This window comes from Anneissia japonica, unplaced genomic scaffold, assembly GCF_011630105.1.
Source record: "Anneissia japonica isolate Jap-2015-1 unplaced genomic scaffold, ASM1163010v1 scaffold284983_len440753_cov197, whole genome shotgun sequence".
NCBI classification, from domain to species: domain Eukaryota; kingdom Metazoa; phylum Echinodermata; class Crinoidea; order Comatulida; family Comatulidae; genus Anneissia; species Anneissia japonica.
This window is the reverse complement of record NW_022682882.1, coordinates 230,217-256,703: the sequence shown is the minus strand read 5'-3', so window position 1 is coordinate 256,703 and position 26,487 is coordinate 230,217. Positions and strand designations below refer to the sequence as shown.

General features: G+C 34.4%; 1 protein-coding gene across 3 annotated transcripts; it reads left to right on the top strand.

Moving 5' to 3' along the window:
- The first annotated feature begins 3,776 nt into the window (after nt 1-3,776).
- On the top strand, nt 3,777-25,158 carry LOC117110612 (protein gustavus-like). Of its 3 annotated transcripts, none has more exons than XM_033253405.1 (3): nt 3,777-3,966; nt 20,813-21,660; nt 23,032-25,158. In XM_033253405.1, the coding sequence occupies exons 2-3, from the start codon at nt 20,955-20,957 to the stop codon at nt 23,157-23,159; spliced, it is 834 nt and encodes a 277-aa protein (XP_033109296.1). In that variant the 5' UTR covers nt 3,777-3,966; nt 20,813-20,954; the 3' UTR covers nt 23,160-25,158. The 3 variants fall into 3 exon arrangements, with proteins under 3 accessions (XP_033109296.1, XP_033109435.1, XP_033109355.1); XM_033253544.1 differs by having other exon boundaries at nt 3,777-3,970; XM_033253464.1 differs by lacking the exon at nt 3,777-3,966 and adding an exon at nt 18,194-18,374.
- Nucleotides 25,159-26,487: the final 1,329 nt, after the last annotated feature.

Sequence of the window (26,487 nt, the reverse complement as noted above, 5' to 3'; positions counted from 1 at the left end):
AAAGCTTATGGTCCACTGTACAAAAAAATGTGAATGCGAAGTACTGTGCTGTTAAAATTTTGTTTCTCATCGACAGAAATATAGGCAAGACTATTGAAGATGTTTGCTTGTCTTATCCATTGGCCGACGTCTTCCAAAATTCACACGATCTCTTATTTTCAAGACTCTTTTATTCTTAGATATTACTAAATTATGCTCCATTATTTTTCCTCTGCAATTACGCTGTTCCTCTTGGCTCAGAGGTCACTACCATCAGGAGATTTTTTATGTTACATACTGAGATGCAATAATGTTAGATTATGAGATGCCTTTGTGGTACAGTACTTGAGGTGCTGTGGTACTATTGGTTTAAAGGTGCTTTGGTGTTTGTGGTTTAGCTGTGTGGCTGATAGTCTGCAAGATTCTGGGGGTTATTTTTGATATCTTAAATATTGCGATGCTGGTGGTACTGGTAAAATGAGAGATGATGTGGTGTTGGTAGATTGTGAGATGATGTGTTGCTGTTGTTTTTTGGGGATGGTTGTGATTCTGGTGGTTTATGAGGTAGTTCACAAGGTGTCTTTGTGTTGAAGCTCCAGATGCTGTGCTACTGGTAAAATGTGAGATGATGTGGTGTTGGTAGATTGTAAGATGTGTTTTTTAGGGTGGTTGTGATGATGGAGTTTGAGATGGTTTAGTGCGGAAGGTTAATGTGATATGCTGGTGATGGTTCACATGATCAAAAGAGCGAGAATAGTGTGAGATGCTCTAGTGCTTAAGTGAGATGATTTGGTAATGATGTTCTAATACACTGCATATACCACACTCAGATTTTTTACACATGAAATATAATATTGTATGTAGATACAGTATTATAAAGTCAGTTGAATATAAAAAAATATACATTATATTCAAACAGTAAGATACAAATAATTCCAATGATAAATGTAATATTGTTAATTAAGCTTTTATATTTTCTAGCCCGTTGTGTATGTTATGTATTATGTGTAAGTAAATGAAACTAAATTTCTGTAATATATGGTGTTATGTCACCATGAGCATAGAATTTCCATACCGGTAACGGTATTTCTATTCTTGAAAGACAATACCTGTAAATATATTTAGTATTTTTAAAAAAATGTACATTAAACGATATTTCCCAAAAATTGTTTGGTTTTATTTGTTGCTAGTTTCAACCATTTTCGGTCGTTTCTACTATCACTAAAGCCGCAGCATATTGACAACAAAACAATCTGGTCTCGCCATCTTTTATGCTGTCTTCCCCTGTTTCTTTAGTATTACTGTATTATTTTCGTCTATATTTTTGTTATTTATATATTTTATGTGGTTGCAGTATATGAATACAGCGCCCTCTATTTTTAGACAACCTTGCAACAACCGTACAGTACCGTGGTATGATTTGTCGTACACAGTACTGTACTCTTCTACAGTGCTGTATGCTGTAATGTAAAGCGTGTCCTGAATAGCTGCTATACGACAAGGAAAATATTAAAATTAACTATAACAAAGGTATGGTTGGTAGAAGAATGAAAACAAAATAGAAAGAGGAGAATTTAAATACAAACTAGATAATTCTCTAAAATTTCAGAAAACTGGAACCTATAGAGAAAGTAAACTGTACTCTTTGTACAATATGAATAAGAAAATTGAAAATAGCAGCTTCAACTTTTGCGATTTAAAAATGATACCATGTTCAATTCCTGTAAAGTGGTGGATCCAGAAATTCAAAATAGAGGGGGCACAGAGGTTTCACAGATGGAAGATCTGTATACCACCTCAACCCCACCATTGTCGGGACTGAGGTAATGAATTGTGATTACGGCACCTCTAGATGGCCAGAAATTGCACTCTCAGACTTAAAATTTGAATGTAATGTTATTTATATCTCCATTTTTAAAAACTTTAGAACAATTGGGGAGGGGCGGGCCCCATCCGCCACTGCTGTACGTTAGTCCTTGCATTTAATCATATATTTTTTTCAACATTGTAATAGATAAGCTACCTTACCTGCATTCAATAATAATTGAATAACTAATAAAAAAAAGCGTGTGTGGTCCCGATATACATTAGCACCCGTGTTCTTAGTGCTAATGCACTAGCAAGTCCTTGTGGCTACTTATTTATGGTTACTGTAAATACTACACAAAAACAGTGTACCAACCAGGCTGTAAGTCGTCAACATTAATTTCATTGAAATAGCTTGCCCTAACCAATTAAACGATTTCAGTCGTGGCTCTCACAACGGTAATGAAGCACTTGGATAAGCTTATTAGTAAACATCTTTTGGCCCATAGCTCCCGTTCCTGGCCCTTGTTAGACTGATTCGCAAATAAATGTGTAAATATCTATGTATTTCTGACGCTCTGGGGCATTTTTGTTCTAACTCAAACTTATATTATAATGATGTAAAGGCAACGTTTGTAAATTTTGCTCCAATTAGCCTAATACATAGAGAAAGAAAATAAATATTTTCTAAGGCATTTAATCCGATCCTGAATATGAATCTGGCGTTTCTTTTTGAGCTGTAAGGGTTCTGACGCCCGCATTGTAAGTTGTACACGGCCAACAATGACGTGGTTTTTGTAGGTTTGAATCCCAGACCAATCAGTCAATGAATGAATGAAACATAACAAGATCAATTCAATCAATTAAATTAAATGAACTTACGCGATTTCACTATCAGCGGAACATGCCTTATACCATGGGGTTAACGTTTATACAAAGATAAGATATACAACAGACAATATGTACAAAATTTATATTGTGATCCTACTTAAAAATACCAAAAAATGTCATAAACTTGCTTGATGCCTGTTCCCACTGGCCGCCCTCATGTAGGAGACACTTGACTGTCGTTGACCATGAAAATGGTTGACAACGCAGCCATCTCTACAAAGGTTTAGGCCTACAAAGAGAGAAAACGTAATACATCTGTAAGCAATCTATCGTGAGCTAAAAAATAATAAATTTTATCAATCTTTAGGCCTATTTTTTTTCTTAAGAAATAGGTAGATCATTAATTTGCCGCTAATACAAAGTGTTATTCAACTTTCTTACTCGTTTCCCCAGAAAATGTTCTTATCCACCCACCCCCAGTTTTTCGCCCAGAAAAGAAGAAAACCCACAATTCGTCGGGGATGAAAAACATTTCTACATTAGTAGACTATCTAGGCATAGGGCCTATATATAAAAGCGATTAAACAAGCCTGTGAAAGAAACCCCTAAATTGCCATATTTTTTGGGGATCCGCCCGCTGAACCACTTTTGAAACATTTTAATCGACACCAGACCACGCTCACTTTGCTCTCGTTGTCGGGGATCTTGTCCCCTCCCCCGATTCCCCCATTTCAGATGTTGGCGCCGTAACTGTGTCTCTTACTGAATTGGTTCGCTATCAGTATAGTGATGTGATTTTAAATTTTTGCCAGTTTTCAAATGCATTTCCTTCTTTTTGTTGGATAATAAATTATTTCAGTATTGAGTATGACGGAAAGGCCGTAATCACTGGTAATTTTGATCTGATTTTTGTGTAATAAAAAATCGATAAATCTACTTTTCTTTCGTTGATTTTGGCAGACCAGTTTGACTTTCCTGCAATACTGGGCAATTACAACCTTACGTCATAATTTAAATTAATTTAAGTCATCGTTTATCAAAATTGTACAGCTGTGTCGAAACGCACATGGCTAATTAATTCATTATGCTAATATTTACTGCATCACATGATCTCTATTAGCGAATGGCGAGGGCGGTGGAATGTCTTTGTTGGCATTATGACGATACCAAACGAAATTTAGTTGATGTGCAATAGGCCGAAGAACAACACGCAAGAAGGCCTAGGCAGGTTTTAGTACCAACCATACTTCCTGCAAAGACGTAAAACGGGCTCGAAAAGTATAATCTTTTCCCACCAAAACGGTCTTTTTTCACCATAATCTGTAAAGAAAGAAGGCGGTAAAAGTACCGGTGAGTAAGTATATTTTGGTTGCTGGGATTGAATATTTCAATATTATTACTGAGTGTGTGAGCATGATGATTGGTTGGTGAATGAGAACGCCGCCATGATCGAAAACTTTATATGGACAGTGAAAAAATCAGTAGTTTATGTATATTTTAAGGTATCTAAACAAGAGTACGTCTTTATTATTACAACTGCAATGACTTCTACAGTAAAACCTCCGGCCTGCGAGCTTTTATGCTAAACGAGTCTAGGCTAGTCCCTGGACCCTACTCTTTAATTCTGATGGTTTGGACTCTATCAAAACTACTTGGCCCGGGCCTAGCTCCAATAGTAGTGCGGATTAGCAACTTTACTGCTCTTCTTCTTTTTTTTTTTTTTTTTTTTTGAAAAAGCATGAAATTAATGATAATACATACATAGGCTCATCAGATATTTGCCGACATCATTCAATTGCAGTTTTTATTGTAATGATTCCAAACTCTCTTCAAGAGAAACGGAAGATAGAGTTCTCCACAGAAAAAAACTATTCACCGAAATGCATGGTGGGAATACAAACAATAGGGCGCCGCGTACGGCTGGATCTAAAATAAAAAATTCTGCCACCGTTACATAACTGTGAATACATAACCTACTTTTAAAGAGGTTGAAATCGCTGCCATTATCCATAAGATACAAACAAGTAGGCATATAAATCAAAACAATGACAAACACAAAAGCGCAGAATCGTTTGACCGGACTCTGATTAGTGATAAAGTTTTCCTCCATTAGTGGAAAAAGGACGCCGTGTGCGTCTGAATACACTTAGCAACAGAAGGGCGCCCTGTACATCTGGACCAAGTATAGAAAACTTGCATTATGAAAAGAGAAGGGCCCAATTTCCACCTCATTTTTGCTATGTGAGTGCTCTATCTTGTATTTCTAGTATCTTTGATCAAAGGTTATAACTGTTATAACTCTGGCATCGACATTCTATGCTTCACACGGCTCTTTATGCTGATCGTCACAAAAACCATAACAACCAAACCATAATTAACCGTCGGCATGTGACAAAATTACCTACGCGAGTGTCGGGTGCCATGATAACCGATAATGGTAAAGGCATATGAATTTTTGCATTACCATTAGACTGAAATTATATTCGTTAATACAACATTCAAGTTAAGTCAAGTTAATTCAAGTTTCGTTTTATGCACCTTAGTCCAACATTGTCAAATGACAGTTTAATGTTATATTAGCACATGAGTTTTTATAAAAATCGTAAATTTTTATTTGCTTTAACTTTTCATTTTGGTAGTCAATTTTCATGAATCAAATTGTAGTTTATAGAAGCACTTAACAAACTCAGATGTAACAGACATTGCCAAGTACCCAAAATTAATAAAATAGTAACTAACACCGTAAAACGTATGACACGCATAGACTAATAATTGACGGCTGTACTCGCAACTAGTTTCGGATTGTCGATGCTTTACTTCAAGAAGTTGATACAACAAAACAAACACTTATTTACTAGCATTCCTTATCACATGGTGGCTTTAGAGTGATATCACATTGAAATAAACACTTTGAAACTTTTGCCCTGATATAGGTATTGCAGGATTTGTGAAATAAGTGGGTTACATGACGAAATTAAAATACTCAGTTAAACCCCCTCCCAACACCATATGCATACTTTGGGGCTGAAACAAGGGTGGTTAGGGTCTCTGATCAGGGTTCTACAGTAGTAAAACCACAAGGTTTTCAACAGAGGGTGCAATTATAGGTCCCTGTTGAGAGGTGGGTCCCACATGAGAGGTAATAACAACAGTCCATTCTTGTTCCCAAAACTTAGACAATGATGGTACTACCACAAGTAGCCCAGGCCAATCATTAAGCTAGAATTTCTTTTGGTATATAACAATGGTCCGAACTGTAATTGTATGTTTTACCCTGGGGCGTCAAAATGCTTGCCCATAACCAGGGTGTTTTGGGGGTGCGACCGAACACCCTTTTTGAACAGTTTACATTAGTGGTATGTTATAATTTTTTTCTATTAAAGAAACTTTTCTGAGTTAAACTTGGGTTATAGGAAACCTCCCCCCCCCCCCCATTTTCACATAACCTGGTTACGAGCCTAGCATGGTAGGCCAGACTGCAACATGAGGCTTGTGTAGGGGATATTCTGCCAAGTATTCCATCCACACATTTTGGAAAATAAGGGCCAGTTTCTGTGTAATTTTTGCAAAACAAGATAGGCCTTGGTCTATCTCTCAACGACAATCTAATGTATGTAGTAGTTATGATTTTGCAAACCTATTTTTCCATGCAAATTTGAGTTGTTTTTCGAGATATCATCTGTGCAAATAAATATTACTTTATACTGTGTACTTTGTACTGTGTGGATGGTACAGTAGGTATTTACAATACACTGAAAAACATACAGTACTCACAGTTAAGCTTGTACAAGATTACTACTACAAAGTTGATGCTAGTATTATAGTATTTTTACATACCGTAGTCTCAATGAAAATTTTTTTTTCAACTTCCTAAATAACCTTTGTGAACTTCTACGTAACCCACTGCAACAATTTACTGTACATCCAGAAAGTTTCTTTAAGAGAATATGTAGCACTCCGGTATGCAATATGAGCTATATTGGGCTACAGTATATAACCATTTTATATAGTTTTGAGGAGTTTTGTTTTGAAAAGACTTAAGTTCACAGGATTTATAAACTCGGTCCTTGTTGTGTTACAGAGAAAGGACTTTTTGTAAATTGGTTTTTTAACAGGATGGGAACTGTGAAAGTAAGGATATAGGAAGCATATTGAAGGATTAGTTAAGAGTGGCAATTATACTTATCCAATCATGTGCTTTGTGTGTGTTGTTAAACTTGGCATAATTGCTACAAGGCTGTTTTAGATCATAAGACATTGAGAACTTTTATTTTTACAGCTCAGCTTCGGAGGTCTTGGCTGGATTCTGTCTGTGGGTTGAAAATGTTACTAATCCTTATATACCAATGAAAACATTATTTTTTGTAATAACCTACTAGGTGGAACTAATTCACTGCTGTGGGGACCATACCCCGCTCCCAGCCTACACCCATATGAACAATATTTACTGAGGTAGCAATTCAGCAGTACTGTAGGTTGCCTCAGCACATGAATACACAAAAACAAACTTTCTAGATTGTTGCGCTTTTTCAAGGCTGGATCCAAGATTTTGCTTAAGAATTTTACCTCAAAACATTTCTTTCTGACCTGTAGTAATAAGGGAGCAGCTTAGTCGGTTGGCTAATCTGGTGGCACCCACTGTGTGGGCGCCGAGCCGTGGAGATCCCTAGGTCCCCAGTTGACTTCCGATCGCTGCTCTCCTTGTGTTTCAACTGGAGGCCAGAAATACAAGTTAAGCCGGGCACTCACTGCACATGAAGGTCATCGGCCTGACGTGATTCTATGAAGAACGCAACGTGACGACGCACGCCAACAGACCGTTCAGGCTGCCACCGACAATCAGCAGACGGTGTCGTCTATCGATCACAGAACTAAGTTTGATTCGTCATGCGACGCAGTGAAGCCCGGCTTTACGAAGATAAGACAACTTTATTGGTCTATTTACATATAAAAAGTACATAAAAACAGAAATGTTCCTTGAATCTGGCGTAAACAATTAGAAAATACATCAACACCAAACCAATCATAAAAAAGACACCAAACATCAAATTACAAATATTAAAATTAAAATTAAATAAAATTATAACTATTATTATTAAAATGTGCAATATGACCCATGTGCGCGCAGTACACTCTTTGGAAAAGAGTAGGGGATTGTCTCCTGGTGTACTGTCCAATTCACCACCAGAAGGATCCTGAAACAAGTCTTCAGACTTCCTGGGTTATCCTTGGTGTGATTCACAAAATACTTGTTTAGTTACAGTATTATGTTCACTGGCGTAATGGGGAGTCACAGGGCATGAGGCAAGAATGTCATTATGGGTGTCATATAAGTGGGCTCAGGGATTTCCCATCACATTAAAACAATACTGTAGCCCCCTGGTTCCTTAATTTCTTTGGCAGGCCAAATGAACAAAAGAAAGCATTCATCTCGTCATCGACGGCCAATCCATCAAAACGTGATGCGAAGTTGGTTATCATTCTGTTTTGATCTTCACTTTATTTCAAAAATATTCCATCAAAATGCTGTATTTGTTTTTTATTTGAATGATTAAAAAATTATTTATATATTTTTTTTTCACCAGGGCCATATAAATTTGGCGTGCAGGCCGCCTATTAAGAATCAGGGCCGTAGTCTATCATATTACTAAAATTTTAATCATATTCAACCTCTGTGAATTCTAGTAGCCCTTTCTTCATTATTTCAGACTATTAAATTTCTTAATGTAGTGTAGCTTGGCTGTAGAACATTAGTCAACATAGAAGATTCGTCCCGCCCCCCAAAAAAAACTAGAGCTTTTTACGATTGTTGTACAGGCCGTTTCTCTTGATTATTGATGCCTTTCTACACAATTTTTAATTTTCAATTTTTTTGAAAGAATTATGTATCAGTCAATCATGCTTAACGTTAATGGGGTGTTACTTAATTATATGCGTGGGTTTAAGCTATATTTTCAGAGAAGTTGGATTTTCTTTGCTCGTTAACCTCAAACAATGAGTTACAGACTGTAATCTTGGGGTACGGCAAATTAATTTGCCGGCTTCTGATGTACAGTACAGTACATTTAATAATCCAATTACCGTTCATGTGTTTTATGTGTTGCTCTCGATAAACAGCACAATTTGCCAGTAGACTCTATCAAAGTCAAACAGAAGCTAACCTCATTTTGTAAAATCTAATAAAAGCACAATTTCTCTCAGCCTATTATTTGCTTGCTTCTATACTGTCAACAATGGCAACACAGCAGATTTATATAACTAAAGGGAAAACTTTTGTTTTTAGGCCCCATACTTCATTCTTCCGGTGTCCGCTTTGCTTCTATGTGCAGGAGGCCCATAACCATGGAAGATCTGGCTACAATTGCATGGCGTGGTAACAGTATATAGTAAACAGAAAATCTGCTGTATTACATAACCCAGGCTAGAATTTTTTTAAATATCTGATGGTGCTTATGAAATCTTAAGATAAGATTTTTTAAAAATATTTTCATACTTCACAATTAAATATAGGGACTCAGATACTCTATTTACATTGCAAAATCACATTCTTGCATGCTATAAAATCTTGAGCAAGAATCTAATTGCGCCCTCCCTGTATGATTACTATTACCTCAAGTTTTTTGTAATGGTATACTGTGTAGTGAGGAACGTTTTTTAAAATTTTTGTTATAAGGCTCTAAAATGGGTCAATAATAATTAAGTATAATTTCCACTCACATGACTACAGTATATTCCTGATAATTGCATAATACAGTATTTCTTGATGAAACCTGGAGAAAGAGGTTTCAATTGAAACTAGCTGTTGAATGGCAAATAATTACACCAAAGCATAATACAGTACATAATTTGCAGATTCAAGGACAAAGATTATAGAACTGCAGAACGGCAGCCAACAGTAAGAAGTATGGTTTCCTCTGTATTCACAGATATTTGGTAGTTTCCAGGCTGAATTTTGTCCACCCTAATCTGTTTTTTGGGTTCGGTTTTTTCAACGTGTTCTTTCTGCTTTTTGATTTATAATTGAGTATCATTGCCAGGTTGAAATATCATATTTTATACCAGTAATTTTTAAATCTTGAATCTTCTTCGTGTGTTAATAATATTCCTCTCCTCATTTCCACCTCCCTTTTCCCACCTCTTACTATACAAACATCCATACACTGTAAATATTTATTTATTTATTCTGCCTTTAACGTGATAACACTTTCAGTGACGCAGCACTGATCTCACTAGTGGATCACATGAACAAAAAAGTAGAACAAAAACAAACATAAAAAAAATATACAGAAACTTAACTAAAATAAAAAAGAATGAATTAAAAAGAAGGCAAGAGAATACAGTATGTATATGGGGTGTATGTATGATGCTTTGATTTTAAAAATTACTCCTTTAGAAATTATAGAAGGACCAACTTTTGAGTCAATAAAACATCAGATAAATGTGTGATCATGACCAATAGTTATTGTATGATTAGAAGTTGGTAAAATGTTGTTTTAGTGGTTTTTTTCCCCTTGACCTATTACTGTATGTTGTTGGTAAATTGTTAATTTTAATATTGTATATTTGGTTTGTAAAGGTGAGTCAATATTGTAGTAAGGGCTACCCTCAAATTTTTCTGGATGATTCTGATTTAATCAGTGATGACTCAGAACAAACTTTGCTGTTTTGCTGGGACAAGGCTACTATGGTAGTTAGTTATTAGTGTCAACTGACACTCTGTTCTAAGTGACCTGGATATGGCCCCCCTGAAACAAATAGGAAAATTTTCTCCAAGAGCCATTAAACCTTAGCTTTGAGGACTATCTACCCCATTGTTGGGGTCATATGGCCTCCTGTCGGGCAAATCTTGTCACTACCCCTGGTACCGTATAGGACCTCAACCCAGTAAGTAGTGATATTTAGAGATTGTGAATTTGAGTTGCATGTTTAAACGATAGAGAACCAGTCTGTTAATGATCATTGGTAGTTATTGTTTATACCAGTATTTGGTTGCACAAGATATGTTTGCATAATAAACACCTCAGTGATTCATCACCATGCTCTTTCCACTCATGTGGTCGTCAATACTTATGTACTGTACATCGTATAAACATCTTACATCCTTTTTTTTTTGAGCTTCTGGATTAATTAAATTAATAATTTGGTAAATACATGAGCCCAATGTACAACACAATCAAAAACTTCATTAATGCTTTTGAATTGTCTGTAAATGCTTGAATAAGCACTGCTCTCAAATAAGCGCCGCACCGACCTGATTTTTTTCCGCTAACACTGCTCTCTAATAAAATAAAAAATTTTTAAAATTCAAAATCATTAATATTTGTGGTTGGCTGGTTCGCTAAAAATGTATAAAAAAAAGTCTCGCCTAAACATAATTATTTTGCTAGTTTTAAACTAATTCCTCCATGTTTAAATCAAGGCCATTCATTTGGATACAAATTATCACACAATGTTTGTTGTTACTAAACTAATGCAAAAGTAAATGATGTTTGTAGTGGTCAGTATTGTACTTAGTGGTCAAAAATTACTTTAGCTAGCCTTTGATAAATCAATATGTATAGTGTGAAATTAAGGTCAAAGTATAGCAATTTGAAAAACACTCAAATTTTATTATCTTGTACCCTTGAGAAAGTCAATTGTCCACCCATGAATAGTTTTGTCATAGAATGTCCAGATTTAGGCCAAGGCCAGAATCATGTTGCTAAAAATAAGGTCAAGACCAGTTGGACCTATTGATTATAACTCAATACTGTGCTTCAAGACCACCACTTACTAGCTGTGGGCTGAAAATATAATCTCTGAGCATTTGTTTATCATTTAATTTATGATTAATCCAAAATAATTGTGTACACAATACTTTACTGTATACTGTACGTATTGTATTGCAATCAAAATAGGAAGATCCTTTTCAACTGAGTGTTTTGTTATCAGTTTTGTTGTGATGTCACAATTTTGATAACATTTTAATGCATTATTTTAGTTTCAGTAAAATTAAATGAATAAGAACCAGCATTTGTATGGATAAATGAAAAAAGAAGAAATTTAGTGAATTCAGGGAGATCTATGGATGAGGGTCCAGACAACCTCAGCCCCACCATCATTGAGGCTGAAGTGAGGTACAAGATTTGATGTCAATTGTACCATGGCCAAAAATGTAAATTTCTCTCCCAACCATGTTTTTTAAATTTCATGAACATTGCTTAAATCCACCCCTGAAACTCTTATACAGATAGACTTTTCATTAACCTTTCGACCTTTTGAACGTGGGCATCGCATGGGCCAACTATTAGATTACGATTTATACATGAAAATGTAGTGTGAGTCTACAGTACAATTTGTTTTGTCTTAATAATATTTTTTGTCTAAAAAATAATATATTATTTTTTTGCTAGCGGCACTTTATAGAGCTCCCAGACAGTAGCCTTAACACCACTTTTGAGCAATCCCGTCTGGTGTTAGCTAGCATTGTTTTTTTTCTGTTTTTCTTTTGTTGGTTTTCTATTACTGCATATGTTGAACTAAAAACGAAATAAATGATAATAAACTTCCTCTATGGAACGTTGATGCATACGAACTGTAAATAGACCTACTAATATTTAGAAAAATGATAAATTTTTAAAGGTATTTAGGAAAATGCTAGCTTAGGTTATACAGTACAATCCAGATATTATGCAGTAGTTTGGACCTGGTCCAACTTACTAGATTGATCACTTCTAGAAATACCTCTAGACACTTGTTATGATTGTGTTATGATTGAGAGTGATGTCATCAGGGACATTGTATGGATCATGTGCCCTAGAGGAAGACCTGCATTTATCTAGATTTTATTGATGACTTTTGTTGACATGTTATTTATTTGCCCCTTGTCTAGCTAGGCCCCAAGGGGAATTCCCATGTTTTTCCCATTGCACATAACTTATCAATATGGATAATTCGTAAGTTAAAGGAGTTTCATTTCCCAAACCCTATCCATGACCGTAGGAGAACCAGTAATGCCATCAGCGATGGTCAGTACTCAGTGGGAAATTTCTCTAGCCTTATCAGACAGCCATGTAAACTCGTCGGATGTTATTCTTTAAATATAACAACTCCATAGTAATCCTTGCAATATTACAGTAGGTTTTGATTGACAATTTTGATTAACTTTTTGCATCTTGTATTTTTCTAAATTTGGCAATTTTTGTTGTGCAACTTGTATGTAGAGTATTTATTATTCATTATTTATATAACATGAGTGTATTTTAAGGAACCGTACAGTATCTCATTGTATTTTATACAGTTGTTTTATTGCAATGTATTGTATAATCATGTCTGGGAAAATTACTATATCATTGCAGTTGCTACAGTAACACTGTGACCTATAAAGCAACATTTTCACTACAGTATTCTAAACTATAAAATCACTCTCCCTTGACCCCACCAGATGTTTAAACACAGACCCAACCCTTCATGGTGTCTCAACGTCTGCCAGTTTTTATACATAGTTACGATGTTCATGTCATGGCAGGATTAAGCTTAGATTGCCTTGAGTTGCTAATCTTCCTCCTTCCTATTTTGATGTTTAATGTTAGTAGTCCCCTCAATTGCCTGACCTCTTGCTACAGTAGCTTTCGTACCACCCTTAGCCACATTAAACCATGCATTTAGTTGGCCCTTTGTTGATTAGTCTGGCCCCATTGGCCTTCAGACAGTACTACTCAACTGTATACCAAACTCTTTCTGAAGTATTTTTCTTTCATTTTTGTATGTCTATTATATAAATCATTCTTGCGTGTGTCAAATGTGGAATTTCTATAGGTTATAGCACTTGCTGTTTTCCATCCATGGAATGATAATCATTCTTTAGCTCTCCATTCTTGATTGGTTGTGACAATTAACACATCTGTAAGTAAACTATTATAGATTTATACTGTATTTTAACCAATTTTGGAGTGTTTATTTTAATTTGTGGTTATACTCTACGTGAGAAGTAGGTCATGTATATATTTATCCTAATGTGCGGCAATCGTGTGTAGTGTGCAATACTTGGCAGGTACCGTGTACTAAAAAATATAAAATTATAAAGAAAATTAAACATTTTAGTCATCATGAGTCAATAACGTTTTAATAATGTTTTATATGTTAATGTATTTTCAATTGATTTTCCTGTAACCCATTCCATAAGTTGAGGCCAGATACAAATTGAAACATTCATGATCTAACAAACTACAGATCCAGTGATGTCTTATGATGAAATTTGGTGTAAAAATGTGATAAGTACATGTACTGTACAGTACTGATATTTCACCAGCTACCAGCAAAAAAGTATACTATATCTGGAACCACCACTGTCATATCTTAATTTCTTACTATGCCTTGCTGGTAGTACATGAACAAACAGTAAAATGTATCATCTTACAATACTCATTCAGTACCTATTCATTGTAATACGATAGTTATATTCATCAGTTTAGAAGTGCATAGTTTACCAGCCTGAGACCAGCCTGAGCCTGGTGTTCCGACGATCTGAGCATTTTTAAGCATTTTGAGTTGTTTTTCTAATGACTCAAGTTACAGCATGAGTGTTTTTAAATTTTTAATAAAAACCAATTTCTTCTAATTATAAATATATTTTCCCCTTAATTTGTGATAATTCGTTATCATGCATAGACTTGTGCTTAAATGCGCGACATATTTATAACCATGCATGTGTTTCTGCAAATGCGTGTTTCATTCAAAATCATTTGAAATGCGGGACCGTCCTGCATAATGAGAGATGGTTGGTAACTATGGAAGTAAGGAAAGCAACTTTTTAAACTTCCATTGTAAAACGTTGACATAAAAAAGCATTGAAATGACATCATGAATAACTGAAAGTACAAAATAAAAGATGTACAGATTTTTAGCGTCTGGGTAACGCCAATACACAGTAACATGCTATATAGTTCAAATGTCTAGGAATGTGGGTGAATTGTGCCACAAACTTGTTTGGAATTTCATCAGGAAATACTTGAACCAAAGGAACTGGCAGTAAAATGGATTCATGTACTTTGAAGGTCTTTGTAGGTGTTTTTATTTAGTGTCATAAGGGGTTACGTCTGAAATATTTTTGGGGTACTGTATGTTGGAAAGCAATATGGGATGCTCTTTTTCTAGTCCCAATTAGACATAATATATAATGTACTGTATACAGATATGCTAGCAATTTTTTTAATTTAAATGTCATTTGTATAAATATTTTTTTAATCATAAAAAAAAAACATACGGTAAGACAGAAACATGCTACAGTAGTACTGTAATACAAATGCAGTAAGTAGATGATTTATTTAAAAAGCTCAAGGAAGGGTGTGTATCGCCAATGTATGATGATGTAGACACATCACATTGGGTCTGTGATGTGGAATTGCTTGATTTTAATTGGTTCGAAGGCTCTATATGGTATCTAAAAACCACCTAGGCCCAGATAGAAGAAGCCTATTTTATATGCACTGCCTACCATATGACATTGAACTAGGCTTAGATTGCACAATTTAAGGTTATTACATTGGACTAGGCCTTGGACTAATAAGTTTATACAAGTTTGCCAAAACCTTGACCCAGCCTAAGGTTGAATGATAACCAACTACTGTAAACCTGTTGATGAATCTTCTGCCTAATGAATTTAATTTAATTTTTAATTGTTTTAAACAATTCATTTAGCTGATAGTGTAGTGTTTACAGTACATGTGTAATGTTTACAGTACATGTTGAGTAATAATAACATTATTGAGTAATAACATTATTGACTAATAACAGAAAAATATTTGTATATTTGTATTTGTATATTTTTAATAGCATCTCATTATTCTAAGATCTAAATTCTGAAATCAGCAGTTTTATAGAATGTATTACTTTTACGGTTGAATTTGTTTTTGAAATTTTTTTTAACAGATGGTACATGATAAAAAAGATTTCATAATTATTAGGCTTTATGGGAAGTTTTTCCTACTGAAGGTTAGGCCCAATAAAAATTATTTTTTATCACCTTATCTGCACTGGAAAAGTGATGAGGGAGGCGGGCTTATTTTTTTTCTAAAGCCAAATATCACCCATGGGTTGTTTGCTGGGGCATTGATATATTCAAAGTAAAATACATGATTGAAAAATAAAAAAAGCAAAAATAAATGGAAAAAATTTTTTTGAAAAATAATATTTTCTAATTTTTTTTAAAGATACTATAGAAGACATTCGGATTCATATTTTAAAAATAGCTTTAGAAAATGATTTCCATTCAACATTAGTCACCAGTAAAACTCTGCCTATAAAACTACTTTATTTTGCATGTACTTGGCAGGCACTTTTTTCATTTACACCAGGATACTCATTAACTATTATAGTACTTATATTTATCATTTCTCACTGTGTTGACTAAGTTCATTTTTCTTGGGTTTATCGTCATAATAATTTCCTCACTGAGTATTTCAGTCAGTCAGGAAATTACTTTTTGATTTGCAAATTCAAACCAGATATTGAAACAAAGTTTCTCATGATTATTTAGAGATACAAATTTTGATTCAAATACGTTGATGTATTTGGAAGGGGCCATGGTACAGTAGATGACCCGAGGTGCATTGTAGTCACAAATTTGTAGAAGCATTTTATACCTCTATGCACTAAAGGTAGAATAAATATATGAGGGTATGACACAGGAATAGCAATAAGGGAGGTAGGGCCAGGGATACATTAGGACCATAATAGGTTAGTGGTTATTGTAGCCAGACCTGTTCTTTTAAATATTATTTCAAATACTTATGTGTGACCTACCTACATTCTTTCGCTGGAAACCCCTTTCTTGTTACGGCCCAATGCTGATATCTAAAATGTATTTAAAATGAGCATAAAGCAGTGTAAAAATGCTCTCAGTGTAAAGTCAAATTCATTCAGCCCTCCGACCAACTTCATACTGGTATATTATTATATTATTATTATTATTTTACCATATTCCTACTATAAAAGAAAGTAAAATCCTTTTCCTACTTAACCTATTTTTGGACCACTTTTTTGGCCTAGGGGACTGTTGCTCTTGTCCTAATAGTATATGTCAGAGCAATTATTTAATACCATAGTCACATAATTGCAACAATGTTAGGACCTTGTGATCAGGTCTAGGTGACCGTACTGTACTCGATATATTATCCATTTATCCTACAGTACATCCAAACCTTCTTGGTATTGTGTACAGAATACACAATAGTTAGCTTCATTAAGTAACTAGATGAGATTTGATGATTAATCAACTGGAATATTCCATTTATTAATAGGGATATCATTAAAAATAATTTCCTTTCTTTTCCCAGTGAATGCATTAGCACACTAAAAACATTATAAGTAAAATTAAATCATGTCTTTTAAGAGAATTAAACAATAGGCTTAACTGGTGAAACACAAATAAAAATTATAGGGATAGAAATTTGAACAAAATTAGTTCCAAAATTATTAAAAATCTGTGAAACATTGATGGATGAGGAAACATGGTTCCAGTAGGAAGGAAAAGGGAAGGAACAAAAGGTATTAGAAGGAGAGTTCATTAGTGGCTTCCTTCAAAGAATATTAGTATTGTTACTTTTGTTCCTATAAAATCTTGTCATGTATCCTGAAATTTTAGAGAATGGGTCTAAATACAATTAACAGAAATAGGTTTTTATCCCCATTAGGATGGTTTCTTTCTCCGAACTATTGCATCATACACAATGATAATAGGAAAATCAATTCACTTGATCTCTGATCTGTCTCTGAATGATGGAGGTCTTTAGAATAAAACAAAGGTTTTACACATTTTTTTTGGTGGGTAGGATGGGGAGGGGGTGCTTTCACCAAATAGAGTAAATTTCATGTATTTTTTAAAAGTTTAGAATATATACTGTATCTTAAAAATTTAAATTATAACTTTTTTTTATCTACTATTCATTTCATATTTTGTTTAGATACTTTAACCATCAAAAACCAAAATACATAATAGGCCTACTAATATTATTCACTCCTTCCTCACCCAGTATATCACCAACTGATTTTCTACTACACTGGCATTACTAATTTGAGTTCATATTTGGTAATTGTTTGATGATGTATGTTGTCTATTTCCAGAATCCTTAGAAAGAGGATAGTGAGTGAATGGTAGGGGGCAGTTGAAACTGTTGATTCACCAGTGGGAGTATGATTTAAATGTCTAGCCCTTGTCAGGTCATCTCAAATCTATGTTGCTGTAAATGTGTATAATTGGCAAAATACACCTTCAAATTTGGGCCTTTTTGATTTAACAATTGTAATATTTTTTTGGGATATTTTTCCACTAAAATATAGGCATCTACAAAAAAATATCAGTTATAATTAACATAAAATATATTAAGCTGAATCATACCCCGTGTGATAATGGTAGAGTCTTGTACAATGTCATACTGCTCAGCAACATTGATCATCTGTTTATGGTCTGTCTTTTGACCAATGAGAAGCCTTAAACATTGATCATCTTTGTGTGATGTCATTGTGTACTGTGTGCGGTGACCCATACAGAACTACTGTACAGGAAGGCCATCCAAGCAATGTCAAAAGACTTATAAGCAGGCAATTCAGTGCTGAGGGTAGAAACAGTGAACTAACCACAGTTGACGACAGATCGTATTGGGGCTCATATTTGTCTACTAACGTCCCATCTACGTGATTACTTTTCTGGAAACATTAAAAAACTGTGGAATATACCAGACAGACATTCAAGTGTTGTAGGTTTTGGATTCTCCTAGAAGGTGAGTCGGGATTGGTCATTTGTAATCAAGGAATTTCTTTGTTCTCTTTCCAAATCCTTTGTTTAACTAGAAATAACAACACAAGCTGAATTCATGAACCTGTGTATGATTTACTCCACTGAAATAAAATTTCCATCAACTTTTATCTCATACACCTCTGTATCTATATTCATAGTGTTTATGTATTTCTAGGCTAGATATTTTTCTGTTTTGTCAGATGTAGTCATACAGTTTATGGATCTATAATTATATCTGGCTCTGAGTCATCGGTCTACGTACAGAGTGACGCCTGTGCTTTAGTTCAAACCCTTTGTCTGTTGTGCTTCCTAACCACATATTTTGGTATAATATCCTTTCTAACTAACTAATCACTTTCCAAATACCCTTTGTATTAACTAACTCTGTGAGATTAATTTTTCAAATCTTACTTTTGTGATAACAGAACATTCTCTCCTATTGGGCTTGTTTTTCCTCTATTGTTGACATTCAATTTCATCAAATAGGTCAACAATGGGTCTCTGTTTACTTCTGCTCTTTAGTGTAATCATAATTCATAATTTCTTTTACAACCAATCTAATAGCAAGGCTGTGGAAGGAATTCAATAGAAGTGTATACTAGGTGTGTACATTTCTTTGTTTTGTTCAATTATTGTTATCTTAATTTTTTATGGGTTCCAAAGTTCATTTTGTGTTAGTCCCTAATATCCCTTATTATTTATCTATATATTCAGCCTACTTGTACGTTTATGGATTTAATGGTTGTCATACAATAGAATTATGTTTAATTATATTTATCTACCATACAATATTGTAGTTGGCAATACAACTGTTGATGTCAAACTTACCATCATAACTGAACCAAGAAAAGGAAGTTATATGCCTGCTAAGATTTGGTTCTGAAAGTTTGTTAAGCGTCTTTGTTAAGTGGAAGCAAGGCTGGATTACCAGATTCTGTCATCTGCTAAAATCTGATGTTTTAAGAATAATCCAATTCAAACAGCTACTCTCACTCCATAATTTTCATTATCTATTACAAAAGTAGTTCTTCTCTTGTCTTTTTCTTTATTTACTTTATCTCATATGTTTATAGTAACTGAGTTAATCTTATTCCTCTTAAGTTTCATCAGACCCTAAATAATATATAGGGTCTGTGGTTTTATGTTGCAAAGTTTTTCTTATCCATTTAAATTCTTCCTTTTGTCCTAATCCTCTTAGTAATTACTTTCATCTCAGACCTTTGTTTGTTGGAAGAATAGAATTTGTACCATAGTTTTAAATATGCTCTTTAATAGGGGTAGTAGTTGCTACAGTGGATAGTTCAACATTCTTCAAATACATGCGGAACCTGTGAAGTCAATGTTATCATCATAAAATGTATAAATTATACACATTGGTATCAGTTTTGAATATCATCTTCTAATTACTCTAGTAGGAAATCACAAGAAAAAATTATTTTTAATGTTAAAGTGTCGTAGAGTAGTACCACTATGTTAACATCCTGTTCAGTCCAAATTACCATCACGTTTATTCATTGTTAATGATTAATATGTACTGGTTGTGAACTTACAATGAGTTTGTCTGCCTACCCCCACTTTCCTCCAAATTTGGGATTTAATCCTCTTTTTTCAGTACAAGCCCACATGTTTATTGGCTTTTTTGCAATTTGGGAGGCGACTATTATGCTGATTCAGTGTGTGTTGTCAGGTAAATCTATTGTTGATGGTTCTTTGTTGCATTCAAGGTCGTTGACTGACTGCTGTACAGGAACAGTTTGTGTATGATATCACCATTCTACTCCAGATAGAAAACCAATAATAGTCTATTTATAGATGGTATTATTAATTTATTGACACTCTTATATGGAAAATAACAATTATAAAAATAATGAAGTAAAATAACTTTTAAAAAAAAGCTTTGGAAACATAACAATACTGTAGTATACTTTCTTCCCATGATACAATTACTGTACATTGTGGTGCTAAATAGATGTTGTTATTGACATTAAATATGACACTGTGTCAAATTACACAATGGATCAGCTGATTTTGCCCCATTTCCTGTCCTCTTCCTTTTCCTATTTCCATAATACTGCATCTTGCATAAATCTCTTAACAACAGGACATGTTTGATGAACCAAGGATAAAAATATTAATTCCATAATCATGCAGGATGCTATGATAAAGTAATCAACAGGATCCAGTTGGTGATGGTGGTTTGCAAATTTCTGTGAATTTCTGTTGATTCAACCCAGTTTTGTTTAAATACAGTACACTTATACCAAATGTGTAGGTATGAGTCTTTGGGAACAAGAGGTACATAATTAAAAGATTTGAAAATGTTACTGATTTGAAATTGTAATACTGCATAATTTATAGTGGAAGGAATTGCTATTTATCAATTGCAATTATTAAATTAGAAATCTGATTTTTTTTCACCAGGTGTATTGTGGTGAAACAAACAAGGACTGACTATTTTTTTCAAGTTTTGGAAACTAACGGCATCATAGGTAATTCGGTTGTAAAGTTCATTTCTCCGCCTTGGAAACAGCGCCGTGTTTGTCTCACAACGGCGGGAAACTGTATGAGTCGTTCAATGGTCATGGGGCAAAAAGTGTCTGGCGGTATGAAGCAGATTGCCCGCGAGTCTAACTACAGCGCACATCGGGAGTTGGTCTACAGCGGCGATTTTCAAAAACCAAACAGACTGGACATGTTGCTCGACATGCCACCAATTGATACAGAATCACAGTTAAAATTCACGTGGAACGAGCAGGACCGTTCGTTAAATATATTTGTAAAAGACGATGACCCATTCACATTCCATAGACATCCAGTTGCACAAAGTACAGACTGTATACGTGGTAAAGTTGGATTCTCACGAGGACTACACGTTTTTGAGGTTCAGTGGAACACGCGGCAACGTGGTACTCACGCTGTGATCGGTGTAGGAACAGAATCTGCCCCATTACACTGTGTTGGTTATCAATCGCTAGTAGGTTCTACAGCGGACTCATGGGGCTGGGACTTGGGTAGAAGTAAATTATTTCATGATGCAAAACACCAACAAGGTATACAGTATCCAATCTTACCACATGAAGAAAATCTGCAAGTACCGGACATATTCCAAATGGTGCTAGATATGGACGAGGGTACTCTAAGCTTTATTGTTAATGGACAGTTTGTTGGAATTGCATTTAGGGGTCTCAAAGGAAAGAAATTGTATCCAATGGTCAGTGCAGTATGGGGACACTGTGAAATTACACTAAAATACCTTGGAGGACTAGAACGTAAGTTTAACTTTATTTATATTCAAAATGGTCAGTTAGATTTAATCCAAGAGATTAATCCATTTTCTGATGAGCATCATAACAAATTTTCTTCATCCAGTATGTTTCATTGACATCAATGGCAACAAGAACGATAGACACGAGGTCATTGACCATAAGGTTGTTGATGTAAGTTATCGGTGTAGTACTTAGTCGCCTCTGTATTGTAGTTAGTACAGTAGGCTTGAGTCAATAACCATTTTATAACTGCAAATATTGACCATAGCCGATAAGGAACCTGAAAATGACATTGTCACAACAAAGGATAGTTCCCAATGGCCTGCCTCTAGAATCACAACTCTCTTCCTAAAAACATGACAACTAAAATAGCTGTGGTCTAAGGGGAGGGGTGGTTGCAATAGTGTACTGTATCCTTCCTTACAATGTACAGTAGCTTAGGTGCTATGCCCTCTAAAATCCCAGGCATTTTAGCCAGTTACAGTAAAATGTATCTTGTAAACTTGAATCTGATCCAATGGTTATCAAAATTATATCTAATATGATAGGAAAACACAATCTTTGAATGAGCCAAGATAAGAAACAAACCCACAGGCACTGGTTAAAAGGTTGGCATGCTTGATCTGGTTTCGGTCAAGATAGTCACTAGAGTGCAAACAAACAGCAAACACAGTAGTTCTGGCAACACCAACCAACCAACCAACCAACCAAAACCAACCAACTATTAACTTCCCTTGATACTCCTAATTATTAATATTACTGTATGTATGTAGATACTAAATGTGATTATATGTTTTGCAACATTCTACAGTACCAGTACCTTTACCATATTGGGGGCTACAGTAGGGTATAGGTGCTAGTGTGAGTATTTCAAAATCTGGAACTGCGTAAGAATTGATGTTAAAGAATAATATTCCTAATTGATAAAATGGCAAACACCTTTGCACTACAGTATTACGCAGCATGCTGCTCGTCTGAACGTTGTCCCAAGTGCTTTCCATTTTTTATTCAACCTTAAAACCTTAATATTAAACTAAAAATATATTCAGGTTAAAAACAGTTTAAATAATACTGGGTAGGAGCTGGCATCTCAATCCAAAGAATTCCATAATCACTGCTGGTGGGAAAATTATGTACAACACAAGGTCAGCCATGTTGTATGACCTTAACAGCTAGCCAGTTCAAAGGTTATCAATTGTTCACAGAGGGTTTTTGTCCTTCATTGGAAGGATCAGGTTTTAGAATTTTTGAACACTATAAATCCTTTGTTGCATTAAAATCTTCAGTGCTTGACATTTAAATACAATAAGAAACTCAAATACCAGTCTTTAATATATAATTTAATAAATTTATTTATATTTTTTTAAATTCCAGCTTCACCTCTACCATTGCAAGAGCTATGTCGAAGGTCAATAAGAGTATCTTTAGGCAAAGAAAATCTTGAAAATGTATATGAACTCCCACTACCGATGATGGTCAAACGGTACTTACTTTTCCAATGAATAATTTAGAATATAAGAATATGGAGATTTTCGAAAGGAAGGGATGCGGAAGCTGAATGAAGACTACTCAAGCGTGTTCAAGCCAAGTGAAATGACTACTGGGCCTAGCGCCAATTCATAAAATCGATGCAGTACTAACTTTCAGTGACGGGATCCAAGCTAAAATACATCTATTCCAAGTGAAGCAGCCAAGAATTTTGAAGGGTATCTTGTCTTGATATTCCATAATACTCTCATTATGTTGGGGTTTATGAACTTGGTACAAAAGCAACTCCGTATCTTGGATATATTTCTTAAAGGATTTGAACCGCCGACATCCAAGACTGGTTGAAGAGCAACTCGATAAAGTTTTAAAATTGTTTAAACTCGCCACCACCTGCAGGTTCATTCTGGAGGGTGAAAGTAGAGGATGCATTATTACTCTCTCACAACCAAAATCTGTTTACACAACATGGAAAAATATAGTGTTATGTTTTTTTTTTTTTGTCATTTCTGTTTCTGCAACACCTTAGTTTAACATGTGCTTCCTGGAGATATTATCCCTTGTTATAAATGTATTTATTTATGTCATTAATTATTAATTATTTATATAAGTATTCTAGAGACTACAGTAGCACTTATTTCATTTTGTCCATAATGTACCTACTAGTAAGTGTAATATGTTGTCCATTTCATAAACAAAATCCTCAAGGCCTACTGGACAATCCTGTTGCCGGTTCTGTTGCTTGCTGTAGCAGGAAACTCTGTCTTGATTTCATACGAGGAAAGACTGGTCCAGACTTCACTAGGTCTAGGAATTTTAATTGTTTTTACCATCCATTTTAGCTTTTAACCCTGTTCTGTTATGCAATACAGGAATGTGTATTCTATTTTTTTCTAATTGATATTTTCAAAAAATTACAAATACCAGTAAAACCAGAATTTTTAATATTTAAAAATTGAAATAATATTGCTGCGACATGTGCTGTGTATACTGTGAGTACTGATCTGATTTTTTTGTTTTTAATAAAATTATACAATTCAATAAGTCAAAGATATATATAATATAATAATGCTATTTTTGTCTCTTGGTAGACAAACAATATTTACTGCAATTTTAACTTATTCTGCCTCGAAAATGCTGTTTGTTTTTTACAGGAACTTAAGTTGCATTGTTCAATACCACTACAGTAAGCTAGACATACCTTTGGAGTACAGCTGAATGTGATAAAACATAGCGATTAATTAAAAATAAGTTAATAAATATTGTAACTTGAATGCCATCACCTTCCCATATACAGTAGATTGTAGACAATTAAGTTATGGTTAAAACACTTGGTAAAGAAATCATATGGAAGATGTATTTAAGTTGGTATGCAAGTATGCTAATTATTTAGAATGATAGTCATGCTCTTTGTGCAATAGGGGTCAGAGGTCAAAGCCAAATGAATAAATATATTATTTTTTAAAAGAAAACAATGAGCTGTACAGTGAAATAAATAATGCAGAGAACTTCTTTTAATGAGCCCTGGTTTTAAAATTCTAGTCAAGTCCTTTACAAATGTGGATAAATTTATATGTACAAATATACAAAATCTAATAAAACAAAGTATCTATAGTGATCAATAGATTTACTGTAAAACAGAATCGTTCTTCAGTCTGAAGTAATGCTTCCCAACAAATTTCAACAACTTTAACCTAAAATGGTAATTAAATATTCCCCAGCAAGATGGTATTTTAGCACAACTACACCGATACATTTTAAAATGTTTCAAACACTTTTAAACATAGTTTTAGATAATGTGCCTGATTTTATGGTGGTGGAGGACTGTGTTGTTATGTTTTATGTTTTGTTTTGATAGAACGATGACATGATTCCTCCTTACAGTATATTTGTTTTCATTTCTTTTTATCAAACTTACGAATCCTATAATCAATGTCTCTTATGTACTGTCAAAATTGCATTTTGTAGGACATTTTTAAATATTCAATAAAAACTATTTAATACAAGATACATGAACTTTGAACTGTGTTTGTTTGTGTTTTTATAGTGTTACTTTACTACAGTATACAGTAGTTTGTGCTTCTGTAGAGCATAATGTCTGAAATGCAATGAACCGTATGGAGAATTTTATTATTTTGATGAGACCATGGAGGTATAAATTAAATTTTATACCTCCATGATGAGACCACTAGTCATGACTATTGTGTGGTGAAGATCGTTTATCAGAGTGACAGCTGTGTCTTCGTCATCAAGGTTTAAAGTGAAAGAAAATAACCAATATTAAATACTGTACAATCAATAATACTGTATGTACTCTGGGAGACAAATTGGGCTAAATGACTGTTCATGATTTTTAAGATCAATGTTCATATCAAAAATTGCAATTTATCAGATATATACAGTATCTCCCATAAATACAAATTTACAGCAATGTACCGGTAGTACATTGTGCCCTTGGATTAAAATTGACATTACAGTAACTTGAAAATGATTTGGAATTGGCAAGGATTGGTTGTTCAATAAACTAGTACGTACTGTATGTATTTGTAAATTACATTCTCTGGCATTTCTTTTTGACCATTTGTTTTGGCATTTTGTACAGTAGTTCTGGTATGTTGGTACCGGTAGACGATGTAATCCGTTTCATTTAGAAATGGGTCTTCTATTGTGTTGAGATAATGCATGGACCATTAAACACGGAAATCCATGGATGCTGACGTATGTTAGAACAGGCATGTTTTCATGGGTAGATACAGATTCCAAATGGTATGACCAAGTTGTAAAGAAAATCAGTGAGTACAATAGGTTTAAGTATGAAAACCGTAAAGTGCAAGCATGGAGATATCAATGGTGCTAGTGACTAACTATAAAATACACTTATACCAGACTTGGTGAAGGTCACCAGGGGTCCTAACAAAATGAAGTTTTTAGTACCAAACTTGGAAAACAGATTCCAAGCCGCATCCTTCGAACTTATCCGACAGTGCTTTTTTAAATGACGCTCGCATTGATAATGCAGCTAGTTGGTATACAATACTGTAGAACTTCAAAATTTGATTTAGTGACAAATTCTGATTGAATGCCCATATATAAATTATGCATTTAAATCTAAATGTTTTGATTTTTACTCCCTTTTATAATTCTTATTGTTTGTAAGAGCAAGTTGTACTAAGCTTACACACAAAATAATACTTGCGCAGCTAACTGAAAAAACTTACCAAGTTTAAAATTTATTGCAGGTGCTAGAACCACTTTAATATGCGTGTTCATATGCCAGACCCTTCACAGGAGTACTGTAAGCCTTAGTATACTCTTATAGGTATGAATGAGAACAAATGGGTTTTA

Bases quoted from the DNA above. Each gene is read 5' to 3' on its own strand.
- LOC117110612 (XM_033253405.1), top strand. From the start codon at position 20,955: ATGAGTCGTTCAATGGTCATGGGGCAAAAAGTGTCTGGCGGTATGAAG. The intron at 21,661-23,031 runs GTAAGTTTAACT...TTTAAATTCCAG, and splicing joins ATACCTTGGAGGACTAGAAC to CTTCACCTCTACCATTGCAA.